This window comes from Anthonomus grandis, chromosome 7, assembly GCF_022605725.1.
Source record: "Anthonomus grandis grandis chromosome 7, icAntGran1.3, whole genome shotgun sequence".
In the NCBI taxonomy this organism is placed as follows: Eukaryota; Metazoa; Arthropoda; class Insecta; order Coleoptera; family Curculionidae; genus Anthonomus; species Anthonomus grandis.
Window position 1 is genome coordinate 19490612 of NC_065552.1, and position 18051 is coordinate 19508662.

The 18051-nt window shown below is 34.4% G+C and overlaps 2 protein-coding genes across 4 annotated transcripts in view; both read right to left on the reverse strand.

Moving 5' to 3' along the window:
* Positions 1-18051, reverse strand: part of LOC126738298 (facilitated trehalose transporter Tret1-like) — a 40586-nt gene that overhangs the window by 702 nt on the left and 21833 nt on the right. For all 3 annotated transcript variants that reach the window (XM_050443571.1, XM_050443569.1, XM_050443570.1), the window contains 8 exons: positions 14585-14605; positions 13976-14117; positions 13793-13928; positions 13554-13739; positions 13252-13350; positions 12470-12669; positions 12182-12406; positions 100-286 (listed from right to left, as the gene is read on the reverse strand). In XM_050443571.1, coding sequence (XP_050299528.1) covers positions 100-286; positions 12182-12406; positions 12470-12669; positions 13252-13350; positions 13554-13739; positions 13793-13928; positions 13976-14117; positions 14585-14605 — 1196 coding nt within the window. The remainder of the gene's footprint in view (positions 1-99; positions 287-12181; positions 12407-12469; positions 12670-13251; positions 13351-13553; positions 13740-13792; positions 13929-13975; positions 14118-14584; positions 14606-18051) is intronic.
* On the reverse strand, positions 311-6219 carry LOC126738302 (uncharacterized). The gene is made up of 2 exons (XM_050443577.1): positions 1880-6219; positions 311-1825 (listed from the first exon to the last, which is right to left on the reverse strand). The coding sequence occupies exons 1-2, from the start codon at positions 2228-2230 to the stop codon at positions 1283-1285; spliced, it is 894 nt and encodes a 297-aa protein (XP_050299534.1). The 5' UTR covers positions 2231-6219; the 3' UTR covers positions 311-1282.

An 18051-nucleotide genomic window follows, 5' to 3' on the forward strand; every position in this document is an offset into this window, starting at 1 on the left:
CAAGAACCAATTTATTGTCGCACTTATCTAATTCCTAAATTTTATGATTTGTATTAAATCATATATTTTATTTTTCGTGAAAATAAATATAAGGTGTACCTTCTTGTATCCATCTGGTCCATAAACCAGCAACAAACATGCAACTAGCCATAAGAGAACAACTAATAAAAATTAAGGATCTTCTTCTAAAGCCCTTAAGTATGTAAATGCTCGCCACAGACATTATCAAACGCACAATGCCTATCATTATGGATGCCAGGTAACCGTCAATACTGCTACCAGCTTCCTAAAAAAAATTGTTTTATGTGATGAATAATAAAGCCTGCGGCTTCCAGGCCTTCGTTATATTATAAAAGACGAAAGTGTCCACAATACAGGTATGAATGGACCCTGAAGATATAGAATTTGGGTCGCGGTCGCTACAGCAGGTAAAAGATAGCCAAGTGAGTAAAAGTGTGTCTCAAATTTGTTAAAGTATAAAGCTCGGTTTTTATATATTTTATTCGTAATAATGTTTTAAACGGTCTCGTTCATCGCCGGACGCCTAGTCCGGTCGCCACCCCCGCCCAGATAGCCTTAAAGAATAATAAATAATAATTATACTTTCGTCATTATATACATGCTAAGCTTTATGTATGTTATTTGGGCAACTATAAAATGATGGTTCCTCTGTATCCGTATAGTTCTAATGGTTCCCCTATCTTGCCAGACATATTGAAAGTCACTCTAGGCACGAATGCGAGGTGTATGTATATATATTTTGTAGAGTGATGTCCATACTCTGGAGTTTTGTTTATAATGTAAAAATAAAAAAAGGTCTTATTTGTCTAGAAGAGACTTTTCTGAAGAAATATTTATTTTATAAATTGTTTTACCTTCACCTTGTATATGTATATTTGTAAGCGAATGCGAATGAAATAGTGCGTTCTATTTACTGGATTTACCAAGAAAATTGATTTTACAAAATTATTATGACCTCAGAAATTTATTTTGAAAAAATAATATATATTTTCATGTTTATTTTGAAGTTGAGGTTTTCGAGGGATTTGTAAACAATGTAAAATTTGAATATTTTAAAATAACTATTACTGAATAATATGGAGATTTGAGAAAACTATAAAGAAATATTGTTTGATAAATTTTTGATAATTATTGAAAGAAGAAGGTAGTTAATTAAACTTATAGCCATTAATTAAATACAAAGTGAATTGGCGAAACAGTGGGCTGCCAAGGCAGTTGTGCATATAGGTCTCCTGATGGACCCGTCATGCCCCACCGGGGGTTACCAGAGCCCAACGGCCTTAGAGAAACCGATAAGGCTCTCTGGTCTGAAGGACTTAAAGTCGCTCGGTACACTGAAAGTGTTACCCAAGTATTTGAACCTGGCGCGCGTGAGTGCTGGGCACTCCCCGACTACATGGTCAACGGTTTCATCCTCCTCACAGCACCATCGGCATTCCGGGTTGTCCGCAATACCGATAGTATGGAGATGGCTTCTTAAGTGCCAGTGACCAGTTAAAAGACCTGTCACTAGCCGAATTTCGCGTCTTTTTAGGCGTAGTAGATTTTTGGTGAGACAGGCAGAGGGCCCACCTATGTGCGCTTTGGCCTGTCTCATACCAGGGGACTCAGTCCATCTTCGGTAGGTCCACTTGTCCAGCAGACCCTTCATTGACGCGACCGCAACGCATTTGGCGATACCAATTATGGGTTCCGGCCCCATTGGCACATTCGCGGATCCCAGTCTGGCGAGAGAGTCCGCTTCCTCATTACCTGCATGGCCTGCGTGGCCAGGTATCCAGACGAGCTGGACCCTGCATCCAACCTGTACCAGTTTTTTCAGGACTTTTATGCACTCTAGTACAAGCTTGGAGCTTACCTTTGCGGCCGTGATAGCCTTAATGGCAGCTCTGCTGTCCGAGCATATTGATACAACTGTATTGCGGTGTCCGCTGCTTAGGATTTTCTGTCCGCATTTTAATACAGCGAATACTTCGGCCTGAAAGACAGTGGCGTGCTCCCCCAGCGAGTATGCCCTACTGGTATGTGGGATCCCACCAATAAGCCCTGATCCAGTTCTGTTATTCATTCTGGAGCCATCTGTGTACCAGATGGTTCCCCTATTTAGCAATGCAGGTCTGTTGGAATGCTGCCACTCCTCTCTGCCTGCAATGTGCGTCACGAATCCCTCGCAGTCCACAGTCACTGGAGCCATGCAGTCACTGCCCATCAGAAGGAGAGGACATTCCCGTATGGCCCGTGACCGGTCTCGCCAGCACGTAGTTCGCCAAGGACGTATAGTCTGTACGCAGTCCTCATTGCCTCGAATTGCACAACGAGGTCCAGAGGCGGAAGGCTTAGCAGAGTGTCAAGCGCTCTAGTTGGTGCCGTCCGCATGGAACCCGTTATGCTGAGACATGCAAGACGTTGGACTCTGTCCAGTTGAGCACAAATTTTCACTTTCTCCGTACATGACCACCAAATGATAGCCCCGTATGTGAGAAGAGGTCTCACAATGCGCGAGTAGATCCAGTGGAGGATCTTAGGAGACAGACCCCAGGTATTGCCAAAATCCCGCCTGCAGGCCCAGAGCGCGCAGATGGCCTTCTTTATTCTGGTGTCTGCATGATCGTGCCAGGAGAGTTTGGGATCCAACTTGATATATTCCCAGAAATCGAACTGTCCTGGAGTAATGCAGCTGCACGCCACCTAGAGATATAACAGGGGGCGTGCCAAAGTTACGTCTTCTCGTGAATAGTGGGAGTTAATGATAGTAAGACTTTTTTGGAGTTAATCCTGAGACCCCCCGAGAGGCACCATATGTCCACCATAGCAGGGCTCTCATCATAGAGCCCTGCATTGAGACGGCGTCTTTCCCTGGGCAAAGGATTACCAGATCATCAGCGTAGGCCTGTGTGACATAGTAAAATAGTAATATTTGAAACACGTATTATTAAATACATAAAACAATATTACATCATCTCCATCATTGTAGTCAATATTTCCAATATCTTCATTACTGCTAGTGTTATATAGATGGGTCATCCATCATCATAATCGCCTTCTCCGTCTGTTTCTGTAATAACTCAAATAAGTTACAACAATTAGAAGTAGCCTATAATTTATTTATAATAATTTCATACCGTACCTGAAGTCTTTATAGAGCTGAATAAGAACTTATAAACTTTTGAAGTCTTATCGCATTAACATCAATTATACAGTGAGTATTGTACATATTGCATATAAATCTCTGAATAATATTAAAAACCTCCTCTTGTTCGTCTTCTTTATTTCGAATGCAATTCGATGATAGGCCTATTAAAAATCGAATTCTTTGAATTTCTTGATAAAATCATGTGGTTGACTTTGCTCCGGTTCAGTTATCAGAAAAAAACACCAATTATTAATAAAACATCAATGCTAAGTGGTTGCTCATGACGTAACATTTCATCAACACAGATAAGCGGTTTTACAAATGGTCCCATCTAAATAGCATGTTGAGAATGGCACTGTGGTAAGTGTAATATCTACAATATGCCCATCGATATACCCAGCATACGTCCAAATAAATCTCTTTGGGGTTTTAACTTCTTTAATAAGCCTAAACTGACTTTCAATGTATCTGCCAAGATAGGAGAATCACCTAAACTGTCCGGCTACAGAAGAAACATCATTTTATAGTTTTCCAAATAACATATTATATAAAGCTCATCATTCATACTAAGACGAAAGTATAATTATAACTAATTATACTATAATTTTAAATAATTATACTAGACGTCCGGCGATGAACAAAGCAGCTTCTAACATTATTACTAATAAAATATACAAAAACTGAGCTATATACTTTAACAAATTTAAGACAAAACTTTATTCACCTTTACTACTTTATATTAAAGCACGATGGCACTGCGACTCAAGTTCCATAGTGAGAATCCGTTCATACCTGCATTGTCTTATATGGAGACCACACAAAAAATTTCAGCTTTGATAATATAACGTAGGCCTGAAAGCCGCGGGCTCTTGGACTATAAAGATTAAAAGTGAATTTGGGGACAAATCTTATAGTGAGTGGCGTATCTAGTAGAGGGCAGTCTGTCCCGCCCACTTTTAGGCTTTTAAAACAGGTCACCTATTTAGCGTATTAAGATTTTTTTATTTTTTAAAAGTAATTAATGGAAAGATTCGGTTTCCCCTGTGTACTTGTTTCCCTCGTTTTTGAAGCATTTTTGAGGTGCAGTCGTGTTTTTTTGCTTTTTTTTTCATTTACAAAACATTATCATATTTATTTTTCCAACCATGGGTGCGAAGAAGATGATGTCTATTGAAATAAAACGTGATATATAGGAATACATGAGCAAGGTGTGGGAGTAATTCTCTTGGTGTGGATGTACGGGCGCAAAACCATCAAGGATAGATTAACTCTAGCACTTTGCGTCAATGCAAGTGGCTACTGCAAAATCAAGCCTCTGCTAGTATACCAAAATCTCAGAGCCTTTAGTCACATAAGATTTTATAAAAGAAAAACGTTATATGGAGGGCAAATCTGAAGGCAGGAAACTCATTGTGGAATAGTGTTTAGCCCTTTTGTTAAAAAAATATCTACAGGAAAACACTATACACATGCAAGGCCCTTCTTGTCCTCCACAATGCCTCCGCTCACCCACCAAATCTCGAAGATGATTTACTCGGAAGATTTCGTGTTTATAAAGATTCTCTACCTACCACCCAATACCACTCCTATCCTACAGCTTATGGATCAGTAAGTGATTTCTAATTTTAAGACGTACACCAATTACATTTTTCAGCGCTGCTTTGAGGTGACGGAGGACATAAACCTCACCCTTCGAGAGTTCTGGAAGGACCAGTGGTGGGGTATATACCATACCCCAACCTACTTAACATCTCTAAAATTTTGTCCGTTGCAAAATACGTAGCGCCAGCTTACCATTCTCGTAATTTTTTTTTCTTTAATTCTTTGATTCTTTTAGAGGTAAATACGACATATTATATATAAATTATTATTATTATTATTAATAATTACGTATAATATTAATATGTTATAAACCTATAATAATTATTATTATTATTACTCTATTGATATTTTTTGTTTACCTTGAATTTAATTTGTAGATATTATGTCTGCTCGATGGTCATATGAAAAAGAGCAAGAAAAGTTGTTGAGGCTTTGGGAAATTTCGGATAAATCATCAGAGGTACCCGAAATACTTGATGAGGAGCCCATTGAATCCGGCTCTGAGGGCGAGTTTGACGACCACGTTAGCCAGCGTTCTGAGGAGTCTGATTCTGAGCAAGAAATATTAGAAGATGACATTGTCGAGGAGTTTTCGCCTGAAGTAAAGTCAAGGTATTTATGGGGAGTTGACAAAAAAAACTAAATGGGTAGCTAATCCAGGAAATAAGGCTGTGCGTACACGTCAGGAAAATATTATTATCCATCTTCCGGGACCAAAAGGTGTTGCTAAAGAGGCCAAAACCCCTTTTGATTGTTGGAATATTTTTATAGACGAACTTATTATTGACTCTATAGTTGAATGCACTAATCGGTTAATTCAAACGAAATCTGAAAACTATAATGACAAATCGATCATACAACAAACAACAGCTTTAGAAATGAAAGCCCATATTGGACTACTATATATGTGTGGCCGTTTTAGGGCTAGTAGGTTAAATTTAGATGAGCTTTGGGCTAGCGATGGATCCGGTATAGACATGTTTAGAGCAACGATGCCCCTAAAGCGTTTTAGGTTCCTACTAAGCTGCCTGAGGTTCGACAATAAAGATTCTCGGGAGGAAAGACTTAAAATTGATAAACTAGCTCCAATTCGGGCAATATTTGATCGGTTTGTGGAAAACTCTCAACCAGCTTATGTACCTTCGGAATATTTAACAATAGACGAAAAACTTGAGTCTTTGCGCGGTAGGTGCGGATTTCGGCAGTACATACCGAACAAGCCAGCTAAATATGGCCTCAAGGTATTTGCACTTGTAGACTCAAAAACATTTTATGTACTAAACTTAGAAGCATATGTAGGCCAGCAGCATGGAGATCCGTACGCCCTTAGCAACAAACCGGCTGACATACTTCTGCGATTGGTAAAACCAATTAGGGGAACAAGGCGAAACATAACCTTTGATAATTGGTTTACAAGTTATGACTTGATAATAAAGTTACTAAAAGAATATAAACTTACTTCAGTAAAGAAGTTCCAAATTTGCATTTCAATTAGACGTAACATTGGTCTCCTATATTCCAAAAAAAAATAGAAATTTTCTCCTTTTATCAACTCTCCATCATGACAACACAATTGATCCCGATTCTAGGGACCAAAATAAACCAGAAATAATAATGTTTTACAACAGGACAAAAGGAGGAGTAGATACGGTAGATCAATTGTCTGCCACTTATAGTGTATCAAGGAATAGCCGCAGGTGGCCACTAACTCTATTCTTTTCCTTAATAAACTCAGCTGCTATAAACGCTTTTGTAATTTTTAATTGCAATACGAATGAAAATCTAAAACGGCGCTTTTTTCTAAAGATTGATCTTTGAGTTTAGTAAAACCGTTCTAAATGAGCATTTTCCAGAAGGTGTTATATATGTCCAAGAAATAAAGATCACAAATCTTTTTACACTTGTAGAGCCTGTAATAAATTTGTTTGCCTGAGTCATGCAGCGCAAACATGCGACAACTGTAGCTCTATAGATAGTACATAAAACATAAAGCAATGTATTAATTTATATTTGTCTTTAGTTATTTGTAGTTTATACTTAATCAAAAATTAATTTTTAAGTAAATATTTTCAAAATAATAATATATTTTTAATATATGGTTGCGTCTTGTTCGAAATTTTTGTAAAAATGTAGGTCTTTTGAAAATAAACGTTTAATTTTTTTTGGTTGGTTATTTGTCATGTGTTTTATTTTTATTTACTTCCAGACCAATACATCGCGGCGAGATCGCCGCGAGAACGCCGTTCTACAGTGCACACGAGCAAGTTTATTTAAGAGATCGCGTTCAACGGACTTTCATTACGTTTACGACTTTAGCATGGATGGTTCAAGACGTGTTGCAGTGGCGTACTTATCGTACCATTATTTGTACAAAAACTCAAAAAGAAAATATTGGGTACATCCTCTTGTCAGTGCTAGACTTCTGAAAGGAGCTTTTGTGACGTTATTTACTGATCTACAAGAAGATCCCTTAAAATTCTTTAACTATTTTAGAATGAGTATTTGGTCATTCAACGAACTATCTAATAAATTGGAAGATAAAATAAAAGTTGAAAATACAGTTATGCGACTTGCAGTTAACCCAGTAGAGATGTTGGCTGTAACATTAAGGTAAAAATTTTTTGTTAGTTTGTCAATATTTTATTTCATCTCAACTCGTACAAATCATTTGAATTGTTTTATAATGAATATGTAACAGTAAAAGTGAACTAATACCTAACATTATGAAATAAAATAATAAACAAAGAAATAATAATCAATTCTAGTAATAATGATTTACTTAATTAAAAATGACAAAATTTTAAGAATTTTAATGTATCACATGTCATAGTGTTATTCAACTGTTTTTAATATAATACACACCACTGATAATGACGCGAGCGCAAGCGACCGGGGCGAGCCGTGTGAATTGCTCAATGTTCCAACAAGTACTGCTTACCCGCAGAGCGAGGCTCAGCGAGGAATTTTGGCCGCGAAATCGTCGCGAAGTAGCAGTCCCCGGCGAGCGCCGGCGGTTAGCGGCGTCTACTCGGCGTATTCGCTGCGATTTCGCCTACGTGTGAATCGCACCATTTGATCCTTTGGTCTGCTACATGCGCGCGAGAAAACTTCGCGGCGAGCTCGCAGCGAACTTTGCCATGAAAATCGCCGTGTGCATCGAGCCTTACTTCCACAGGATCTCGAACCGAATGGAAACCTACGCGAAGGTCGTTGGCCACGCGAAAGAACTATGGTTACCGTGATATTTTCATTGCGGATCTCATGTCATCCTTTAGGTAAGACTTATTTTTTTTGTGTTCTACTCAATAATGAATAGTATTATATATATTTTAGAAAATAGGCTAGAAGAAACAGTTGAAATTGAAAAGTTAGGTCCGATTTACAAAAAAATTCAACGGTAGTGTGCAAATGTTGCTTGAATATTTGGAAAAAATATACAAGAAAGTGAAGATAGAAAAACAGTGTTATCGTCAAATGGAGTTATACGTAATTTCAATTCAGTTGATTTTAATTTTTTTTAGAAGCCTTCCAGAAGTCGAAATATGTTTTAATCAGGTTCAGTCAAAAAATGCAGATAACATAAATGTACATATATCCGTACGTATTTAATAAATTTTGAAACGCATGTACACTGTGTCCCATTTTGGATGAGATTGCAGGGTATCTCTTTCATTTTTTAAGATATAGCTTTACGGTTTTAGCGATCCTGTATCACTTTTTTGTAAAATTTTGAAAGCCACAAAAAGAAATATTTTAATTAAAAATGTTCAGTTTTCGACATGTTATTATTTCTCAGGCCCTGTATAAAATAGAAAAAAAAATACTGCTTATAATAGATATTTTTACATAAAAATCAGTGGCGTATTTAAAAATCTTTTTTAGAGCATTGTTTTTAAGTTTGGGCACAAACCTCTTTATTTTAACGTCAAATTTTTGCATTTTTTTTTTTGAATACATGATTCAGAAAAACCCATATTTATGTTTGTTTTTCTAATAGTAGGCCATGAATTCTTTCACACATACATAAAAGTTCAACATCCAAAAAAAGTCACAGATAAATACAAATCAATAATGATGGTTGACGGTAAAACATGGAAAATTTTTAAAAGTATGATATTATAAAATGTTTAAAACTTGCCACCAGAAATTTAGAAGCAGCGCTGTAATTATATTTAAACATGTAAAGAGTCTGCTTATTTTGTTACAAAATAAAAAAGGTCTTATTAGGTTTTGAGAAAGACGTCAGCCATCTCGGGCTATGGTATTCCGGTTAAAATCTAATCTTATTATATTATGGCTGCTATTCAAAACCTAGGCACCCTCATGTTGAAAGAAATGAAGCTGGCGAAATAATTGTTTTAGCGTGTATGGAAGCAGGGCTCCAAATTTCTTGTAGAAAAATGAGGAAGAGGTAGGAGTTTCAAAAACAAAAGTGCAAAAAATTTTAAAAAAAGTAAATTTAAACCATATAAGGTTAATATTGTTCGAGAATTGCATCCGGGTGCTCCATTTAAACGATTGCAATTTTCTAATTGATTTTTAAGCAAAAGTAAAGATCCAGATAAGCAAAAAGAAGATCCCGATTTTGCAAAAAAGGTAATATGATCTGACGAATCCAATCTAAGCAACAGCGGCATATTTAATAGGGTCACCGGTTTTAAGTATTTTTGATTCTTTATATGGTCATACTTAAAAAATAAAATTTATGCAAATTGGCGTAATAATATCACTCTGAGCCTCAATCGAAGAAGCATTTAGAAACTTACAAAAGCAACCCTTTTATACTTTTAAATGCGCGAATTAAAACTGTATGTGGTTTATGTATAAGACAAAATGTCAATGTTGTAATTACATTTTTTAACGTTCAATCTTACCAATATAATTTTTTTGTTTTTCACATTTTTAAGTTTATGTTTAAAATATTATTAAATAAATAGGTTTAAATTACATGGCATTTTAAAAAACGTAGTAATTAAATGCATGTGTGAAAGAATTCATGGCCTACTATTAAAAAAACAAACATAAATATGGTTGATTTTTGAAGGTAAAATTTATTAAAAATTAGTTTGTGTTATATACACCAATTCAGAAAAAAAAGTGAACAAATTTGACCTTAAAATATACTTTTATACCATTAAAAAAATACCAAGTTTGTGCCTAATCTTAAAAACAGTGCTCTAAATTTTTTTTTTAAACACGCTACTGACTTTTATATAAAAATATCTATTATAAGCAGTTTTCATTTTTGTTAATCTTATACAGGGCCTGAAAATAATAAAATTTTCAAAAGTGAATATTTTCGTTTTCACCCTGTATTTCAGGAACAAAAGTAGTTGGAATATTTTTGTTTATGGCTTTCAAAAAAGTGATGTCGCGAAAATCGCAAGCTATATCTTAAAAAATGACAGAGACACGCTGCAATTTCATCTAAAATGGGACACAGTGTACAGGCAAGTTAAAATTATAACATTGATTTATTATTTTCACAAAGTAACATTGAAAATAAATGCATAAAAGACAATATAAATATAATTTTTAAAAAATACTACGACATTTTGATTTCATAAATAAAAGCTAGATTCCAATTTACAGGATACTTAGATATGTTTCAGAGCTTCAAAAAATGTTCCTAAAGTAATTTTTGATAAGACAATTAATGCAGTAGCGCTTATTAATTTATTAATAGTGGAAAATTAAGTTCGAACTTACGGTTATATACAGTGAAAATGACATGTGTGGTAACCGAGGCAGCACTGGTATTCTTAAGTTCTTTCTTTGTAATAAAACATAATTTAAAGGAATGCTTTTCTGAAACTTGTGATTGTGAATTCACTTCTTTTTAGAATTGGAAAAAGTGTTTTTTAGAAGTACGCTGGCTCAGGATAAATTCAATGCTTTTGCTATGCTTTCAATAGAAAAAAAACTTGTGCAGAATATTTTAGATTTTATCAATAAAGTAATTGAAGTATTTCTAAATCTAATCTAAAAAAATAAAAGAATAGATTTTAAATAGAAATTAACAATTTGACATAAATAAAGAATCTGATTTTTTATATTTTGGTCCTACGCTATTGTTCTTTAAATACTTTATTTTTTCTACAATCGGTTTCACCCGGGTTGATAAGGGGAGGATTCAAACACATGAATTGGACTTGATGCAAAGCCAGAGCTTTTAAAAGGACTCAAATGCTCAAATAACGTTTTTTTAATGACTTTCGGTCTCGAAACTAGAAATGTTTTTTGTTGTGTCTGGCGGATCCTTCGCAAATTAAAAATCCACGAACCTCCACTGGGAAGGACCACTTTAACATCGAGATATGCCTAAGAATTATTGATGAGGCCTGGCTGGGTGTCCCTCGTTGTACGAGGACCTTAATCACTGTGTTCATGGAAGCTGTGGCCTTAGGCTGTAGATGAAAATATTGAAACCCGAAATGTCAATGATAGAAGATATTGTTTCTCTGGAAAAATCGATGGGTCTGGAGGTGGATGAAAGAGATGTGATCGAATTTTACATTCGCAGCGGCATGCGGTGGTTCAATGAAAAATTCGTTTTGAAGATAAGCCAGAAATGGAGCAGGTTAAAACTACAGATATAGAGGAGATCTTGGGAATGGGGGAGAAAATTGTAGAATTTGTGGATATAAATCACCCCGAAAAAGTTGCAACTGATCGTGCATCAGGGTTCACGTAATCTCACATTAATTTAATCTCCTGGACGGGAGGAAGAAATAAACTCCTTGAAGGTGAAAATGACTTACTTTTTCGTTTATTATGTTTTTATAGAATACGTATTTTATAAAATAGTAACAATTTAAATTCTTCTGATTCATAAACACTTAACAAGAACAACCTCGGTGGTGTTTTGGGAGCTGAAACGGATTTATTGCATTTCGATTAATTTAAATGGTTAAAATTGCTTTGAGGTTCTAGCTATTTAATATAGGAGTGTCAGTTACAAAACGAATTAAACTAGTATGCCTAGGCGGCACTGTATTGCCTTTTTCTCACATAAGTGATCTGCTACATTTTATAAAAGCAAACTCCTGCCTTATTTCGTAATTTGTGACGCGTCGATACGATGTTTTATGAGTAGGAATGTGACGTTTCCTTTCATGCCACGCGTATAACGTAAAGCTTATGATTGGCCAATGGCTGGGGTTCCCGGTTATAGACCAATATTCAATCTTGATCCGAATTTATCTTGACCGAACATAAACAATAAATACGTAATTGAAGAGCAATTCTAAAGGGGAATTTGAAAATGCAAAAATTCAATTTGCCACCCATAAGCTGATTTCGCCCTCATTTAACATAGTATATTCTTTAGATAGGTACTTGTTTAATTTTTATTATTTGTTAACGAATAATTTTGTAATGTTTATGTAGGGTATCGCCTGTTAGTAAGATCAAACTAAAACATACCTGTATAAAACTAATACTGTAGAACATCGTAATATAAATTCCTGAGAAATGTTGGAAGAAGAACAACCCAGTTAATATCAGCAAAGGCTTCCAACCCGTGGGTTTTAAGAACTCCTGCATAATAAATCTTATTCCTTTCTGACTTTTTTGTTTTGCTAATTCAATTTTCTTCTTTTCTTGCTCTTCTTGAAGAATTTTATATTGCAAATCTGCATAGGTCTCTTGCTATAATATTTTAAATTATTTGAGTAATTATTTACTGTTTGAATAATGTATCAAATCCCTTACCTCACCAGGCTTTTTTTGATACTTGTGGATCCAGTTTAAGCTTTTCTTAGCTTGATCATATTTTCCTTTAAGAATCAGCCATGATGGGCTCTCATGGATAATAATACAGACTAAGCAAGGAACGATGATGAACACGTTACAGATCCAAGCTAAGGTACGCCAATGCAAGTACCATCCAAGCATATATGTTAAGACCATACCTAAAATAATAAATTCTAGACGGAATCAACACCAAATTGATACATAATAAATAAAAGTAATAAAGTAAAAATAAAGTTCTTTAGTAAGGGTTTCCGTATAATAGGGGTGAAAAGAACACAATAAACTGTAAACTTGAATAGGTTGTATTACAGAATTTTCCAGTAATATGGTCTTAGACTGTCATCTGACCAAAAAATATACAATTATTTCATGGCCCACCTACCATGAAATGAATAAGACATATCGTTTTTTGATTATTTCGTACAAACTATAATAGGAGTTGCATTTCTATCACTGCAGAAAGGAAACAATTTGCTAATACCTACCCGCGGAACCCTGTTTTACTTGATAACTACAACCTTTTTAACTCTACCTAGCAATTTAATAAAATTAGTAGATAGAATATCGTACATCCCAAGATACCGAATCGAATTTTTTTGTGAACAGTATGATTTCCTTGGTCTTAAGTAATTTTATACATTATTAAATGGCTTGGATAGATTTCTTCAAAAATACCTCTTTTTAGTGACTTTTAATCATATAAAAGCAACTTTTGTTTTATAAAATTTAAGAACTCTTACCTAGCGACACGTACGCAGGAGCTATTGCCATTAGTGACATTCTTAGATTCGAGTTTGCGATTTCAGTTATGTAGACGATACCAGGACTTGTACCCCAGGCTATAAAACAATAAAAGTTAAAATATTTTTTTTTAATGATGCAATTATTCGATAATAGTTTGTAAAAAGTACAGACCATATAATTTTATTTTCTTCTGATAATGGTTTCTTCATCGATCCCGTTTATAATTTATATGCAAAAGTGGTAAAACTTTTACAAATTACAGTGTCATAATATAATTTACGTTACAAATAAGAATTACCTGAGGAAATTCCAACTAACAATCTACCAGCAATAATTGTGGGTACATCGTTTGCCAGAGCAATCAGAGACCATCCAGCCACTCCAGGTAACCCAGCAATTTTTATGCAATTAAGTCTGCCCAGATTATCCATTATAATTCCACTAAATATTGAGGCAGGTGGTATTATTACTATTAAAACACTTGCTACAAGATAAGACATTATTATACCTATCATCTGTAGGACCAAATTTACTTACCCATCCAGGAATTTTGCGTTTTAGTAGGTTTAAAGGGACTATCAGGTTGCTCTAGTTGTGAGATCAACACAGCAGAGTAAGCTAATGAGATTCCGTTACCTATGTGGAAACTAGCTGCTAATAGTGATGCTAAAATCTAAAAACACATTTTTCATATTTTTCAGATAATTCTATAATACTTACCTGTGGTAACAAACTTTTAAAAGTTTTCCCTTCATATTGACTAAGAGATTTACAACTTGCTATCATTTCTCTTAGACCGTCATCTTTGGTATTTTTGTGTTTTTCCTCCACCGCATCATTACAATTCTTCTTTGCCGGTTTACTGAAATTATTTATATCCATAAAATTTTGTGTTTTTTTTTAATATACTTTTTTATTTTTATTTTAAATTCATCATTTCAGAAATCCATTTTAAAAAAGTTAATTAAGTGAGCTTTGGGGATATACTTTAGTAATCTTACTAAATTGATTTTTACGAGCACTTCTGCTACAATATTTATATTTCACTATTAATGTGTCTAGGTGTCTAGGTCTTAGTATGAAACTATGACAACTTTTCATTGAACGAGAAGGGTTGTACAGTTCTCTCTGACTTTGACAGATTCTTTTTTATAATTTTTGATCTTCTGAAATAATTTTGCAGTTTTAACTGCATTTCTGCAATTTTTTGGTTGCTCTTTTACTATAATCATCTATAATTATGTGACTATTTAGTATTTAAGTGCTAGGAAGCTACTTACCATATATGAAAAAAAATACAATAAGAGAGTTAAAACTATTGGTACTTACAATAAACTCAGACAGCTGGCTCTGAAACAAGCAAAGAAAGAAAAATTAGTTTTATGCAAGTGTTTATTCTCGTAATAGAATAGCAATATTTTTCCATTTATTATTTATCACTTTTCAAATGCTCATATAGATTCGCACGGCATAGATAGATGAAATAGAATAGGATCTATCTAATTAACCTATATCTATTGCGTTTATCTTTTGTTATGGTACCTATATTTAATTTCAGGACCGTTTTACTTTATTCGATCTGAGTTATCAATCAAGGCTATATACACTACATCTGGAAATGTACATTTATTAATTAATAAATTCCACTTGCTCAAAAACTTTCCATCAACTATCATCTGGTAGCATTAATAAAAAAGGTTGTATTTACGCTATTTAAAGTAATCCACAAAAGTTATACATTTACATTTTTAATCAGTAACAAAATAAAAGTTTTTAAACTTTATATATATATTTATATAAGGTCGGACCTGAAATCAAAACATTCTACTCAGTCATTTGCAAATGTTGCCCTTTCGCTGCCATGTCACGGCTTCTTTGTCATGGGATGTTAGAAGGAGCACATTTTAATTATTTCGGCTATACAGGGTGTCCCAAAAGTAGACGTCCAAACGAAAGGAGGCGATAGAGGAGGTCAGTAGCAATCAAAAAAACCCCATATACTATTATTCGATTGTTGATGGTTTAAAAGTTATAACCGTTGTCTGTTTTTTATAAAAATAGTGTCATGAATTCTGTAAAGAACTCATAGAAAGAATATCCTCACGTATTTGCGTGGTCTTTGTTATGAATGTTGCCTTAAATAGCGTACTTTTTCATAAGTAATAATTGCATGCAAAACAATTGCTTCTGTCACTACTTAGAAAATGATAATTTCCCTATGTGTTTAAGTTTTACATACACATTTTTGCGTTTGAATTGATGCTGCTACAAAGCACGTGTTGGACCAAAAATAAACAACTATCAGAAAAAGATGCTTTATTTATGCAGATTCTTTACGGTCAAATATTTATGATAAGAAAACTAAATATTCTTTTTCAAATAATTTTTAAGATCAACATACCGTTCCCTGTCGCGAATGTAGTTAGTTTCTTTCTCGTTTTTCAACAAATTAGGTTTTATTTCTTATACTTAGACTGTTTGCTGTTTCTATTTTCGGAGTTTTTCGTCTTTTAACTCCTTGGCTACTATTACAAGTAAACCTTCACAAATGGCTTATAGTTCCCACGAATATGCAGAAATGCACTATGTTTATGGGCTTTGTGATGGAAATGCTCCAGCTGCTGCCCGAGAATATGAAAGACGCTTTCCCGGTCGAAATCGCTATCCTGACCATAGAGTTTTCATAAATGTGCATCAGAGTTACTTGGAAGGCATCATTCCTGGTCAGCCACGGAGAGTAGGAAGACCTAGAAATGATAACGATGAAGATGATATTGTGGAATTTGCAACAGAGAATCCAACAACAAGTGTTCGTCGCATAGCAAGACGTTCGGGACTTCCCAAATCCACAGTTCATCGAGTCTTACAAAGAAATCTGTTATATCCTTATCATGTGCAACGTGTTCAAGCACTTCTGCCCACTGATTATGAAAAAAGGACTCAGTTTTATCGGGAAATGCTGCAGCGTAATAGAGAAGACTCTAATTTTTTTTTTTTAACATTTTGTGGAATGACGAAAGCAGTTTTAAAAGAACAGGGATATTTAATATACACAATTTGCATTATTGGGACTATGTTAATCCTAATATAGTGAGAAATGATCGTTTTCAGCATCAGTTTTCAGTCAATCTATGGGCAGGGATAATTGAAGGCAAATTAATTGGACCATTCGAGCTACCAGGAAGACTTAACGGCGAAAATTATTTACATTTCTTGCAACATAACTTGAACGATTTACTTGAAGACGTATCTGTAGCAACACGGCGAGACATGTGGCTGCAACACGACGGAGCTCCTGCTCACTCTGCCCGAATCGTAAAGCAACATCTTGATATTACTTTTAATAATCGATGGATTAGAAGGGGAGGAACCATCCAATGGCCGCCGCGTTCGCCTGACCTGAACCCCTTAGACTTTTTTTTATGGGGATATTTCAGAGAACTTGTTTTTATCAATGAAAGCCACACTGAAGTAGAACTGCGAAGAAAAATAAGACAAGCGGCCAACGTTATTACCAACAATGACAGAGCCTTTCGGCGCATAAAAAGTAATTTCATCCGCCGTTGCCGAATGTGTATTAGGGCAGGTAGTTCGCATTTTGAACATTTATTGTGATGTTTAATAGCAATAAATTCTTATTTTTTTCATTATTTAGAATTAGATTATTTAGTATTACAATATTTTGGTTTTTGTCCAAAAACGATTAGTTTAATAAAAATGTCAATTAAAAAAGACTCGTATCACTTATCTGAAAGTATTTCACCATATGAGAATCTTCATTAAATAAGTAACTTTTCATGATAATTTTTAACTTTTTGTAGTAAATTTGTTTCTGCCAGGCTCACTTAAAAGGCAAATAATTTTTAAATAAAAATTAAACATATTGAGAAATTATTTTTTTCTTACTAGTGAAAGAAACAATTATGCATCCAAATCATATTTATGAAAGGGTGCACTCCTTAGGGTCACACTCGCACTAAATACTAAGTAAATAAATTATGATATTTTTGTAATAAATTTTGTGCATGATGCATGAAGCGATTTTTACAAAAATTAGAAGAATGGAAATAACTTTTAAACCATCCACAATCGGATAATAGTATATAGGGTTTTTTTGATTGCAAATATCTCCTCTATCACCTCCTCTCGTTTGGACGTCTACTTTTGGGACACCCTGTATTAGCCAGGCCTAGATTTCGAATGGCAAATTCAAAATTCTCGGTTGCCATTTGAAGAAACTATATTTCTTCTCCATACTCCACAAATTAAGTAATTAATGAAGTATTTAGTATCAATGAAGTAGTGAAAGTTTTGCTTTTAACATTTTAACTCATTATAAAACTTATGGTCAAAATTGTGTTAGTAAGATCGCACAGCACACTAAGGAATTTCATTCTCTGCAAAGTAAGCGGGCGCTTAGATGATGGTTAGGTTTGATTTTATATGCAAAACTACGACTACTGATGTTAAATATCTCATAAACTGTTGACCATATATTGAATTGACATAAAACACAGCAAAAGAGTCCAAAGTCTCTTTTATCTAATTTAAAATTTGGCGTTATTTCATGTGAAGACATGATTAAAAAATTATAAGATATGAACCACCTTTTAGACATTGATCTTACCATATTGTTTATTAAACGTAAAACTATTTATTAATTTGAAAATATGTCTCGAGTTATTGCAGATCTAATAAAACTTTTATATAATAATTCCAATTATTACACTTATCACTTAAACTGTGTTACTATATGTCATCGTTAATTAAACGCATTGTATACCATTTTGCGTTAA

Bases quoted from the DNA above. Each gene is read 5' to 3' on its own strand.
- LOC126738302 (XM_050443577.1), bottom strand. From the start codon at position 2,230: ATGGGCAGTGACTGCATGGCTCCAGTGACTGTGGACTGCGAGGGATTC. The intron at 1,826-1,879 runs GTAAGCTCCAAG...AAACTGGTACAG, and splicing joins AGGCTATCACGGCCGCAAAG to GTTGGATGCAGGGTCCAGCT.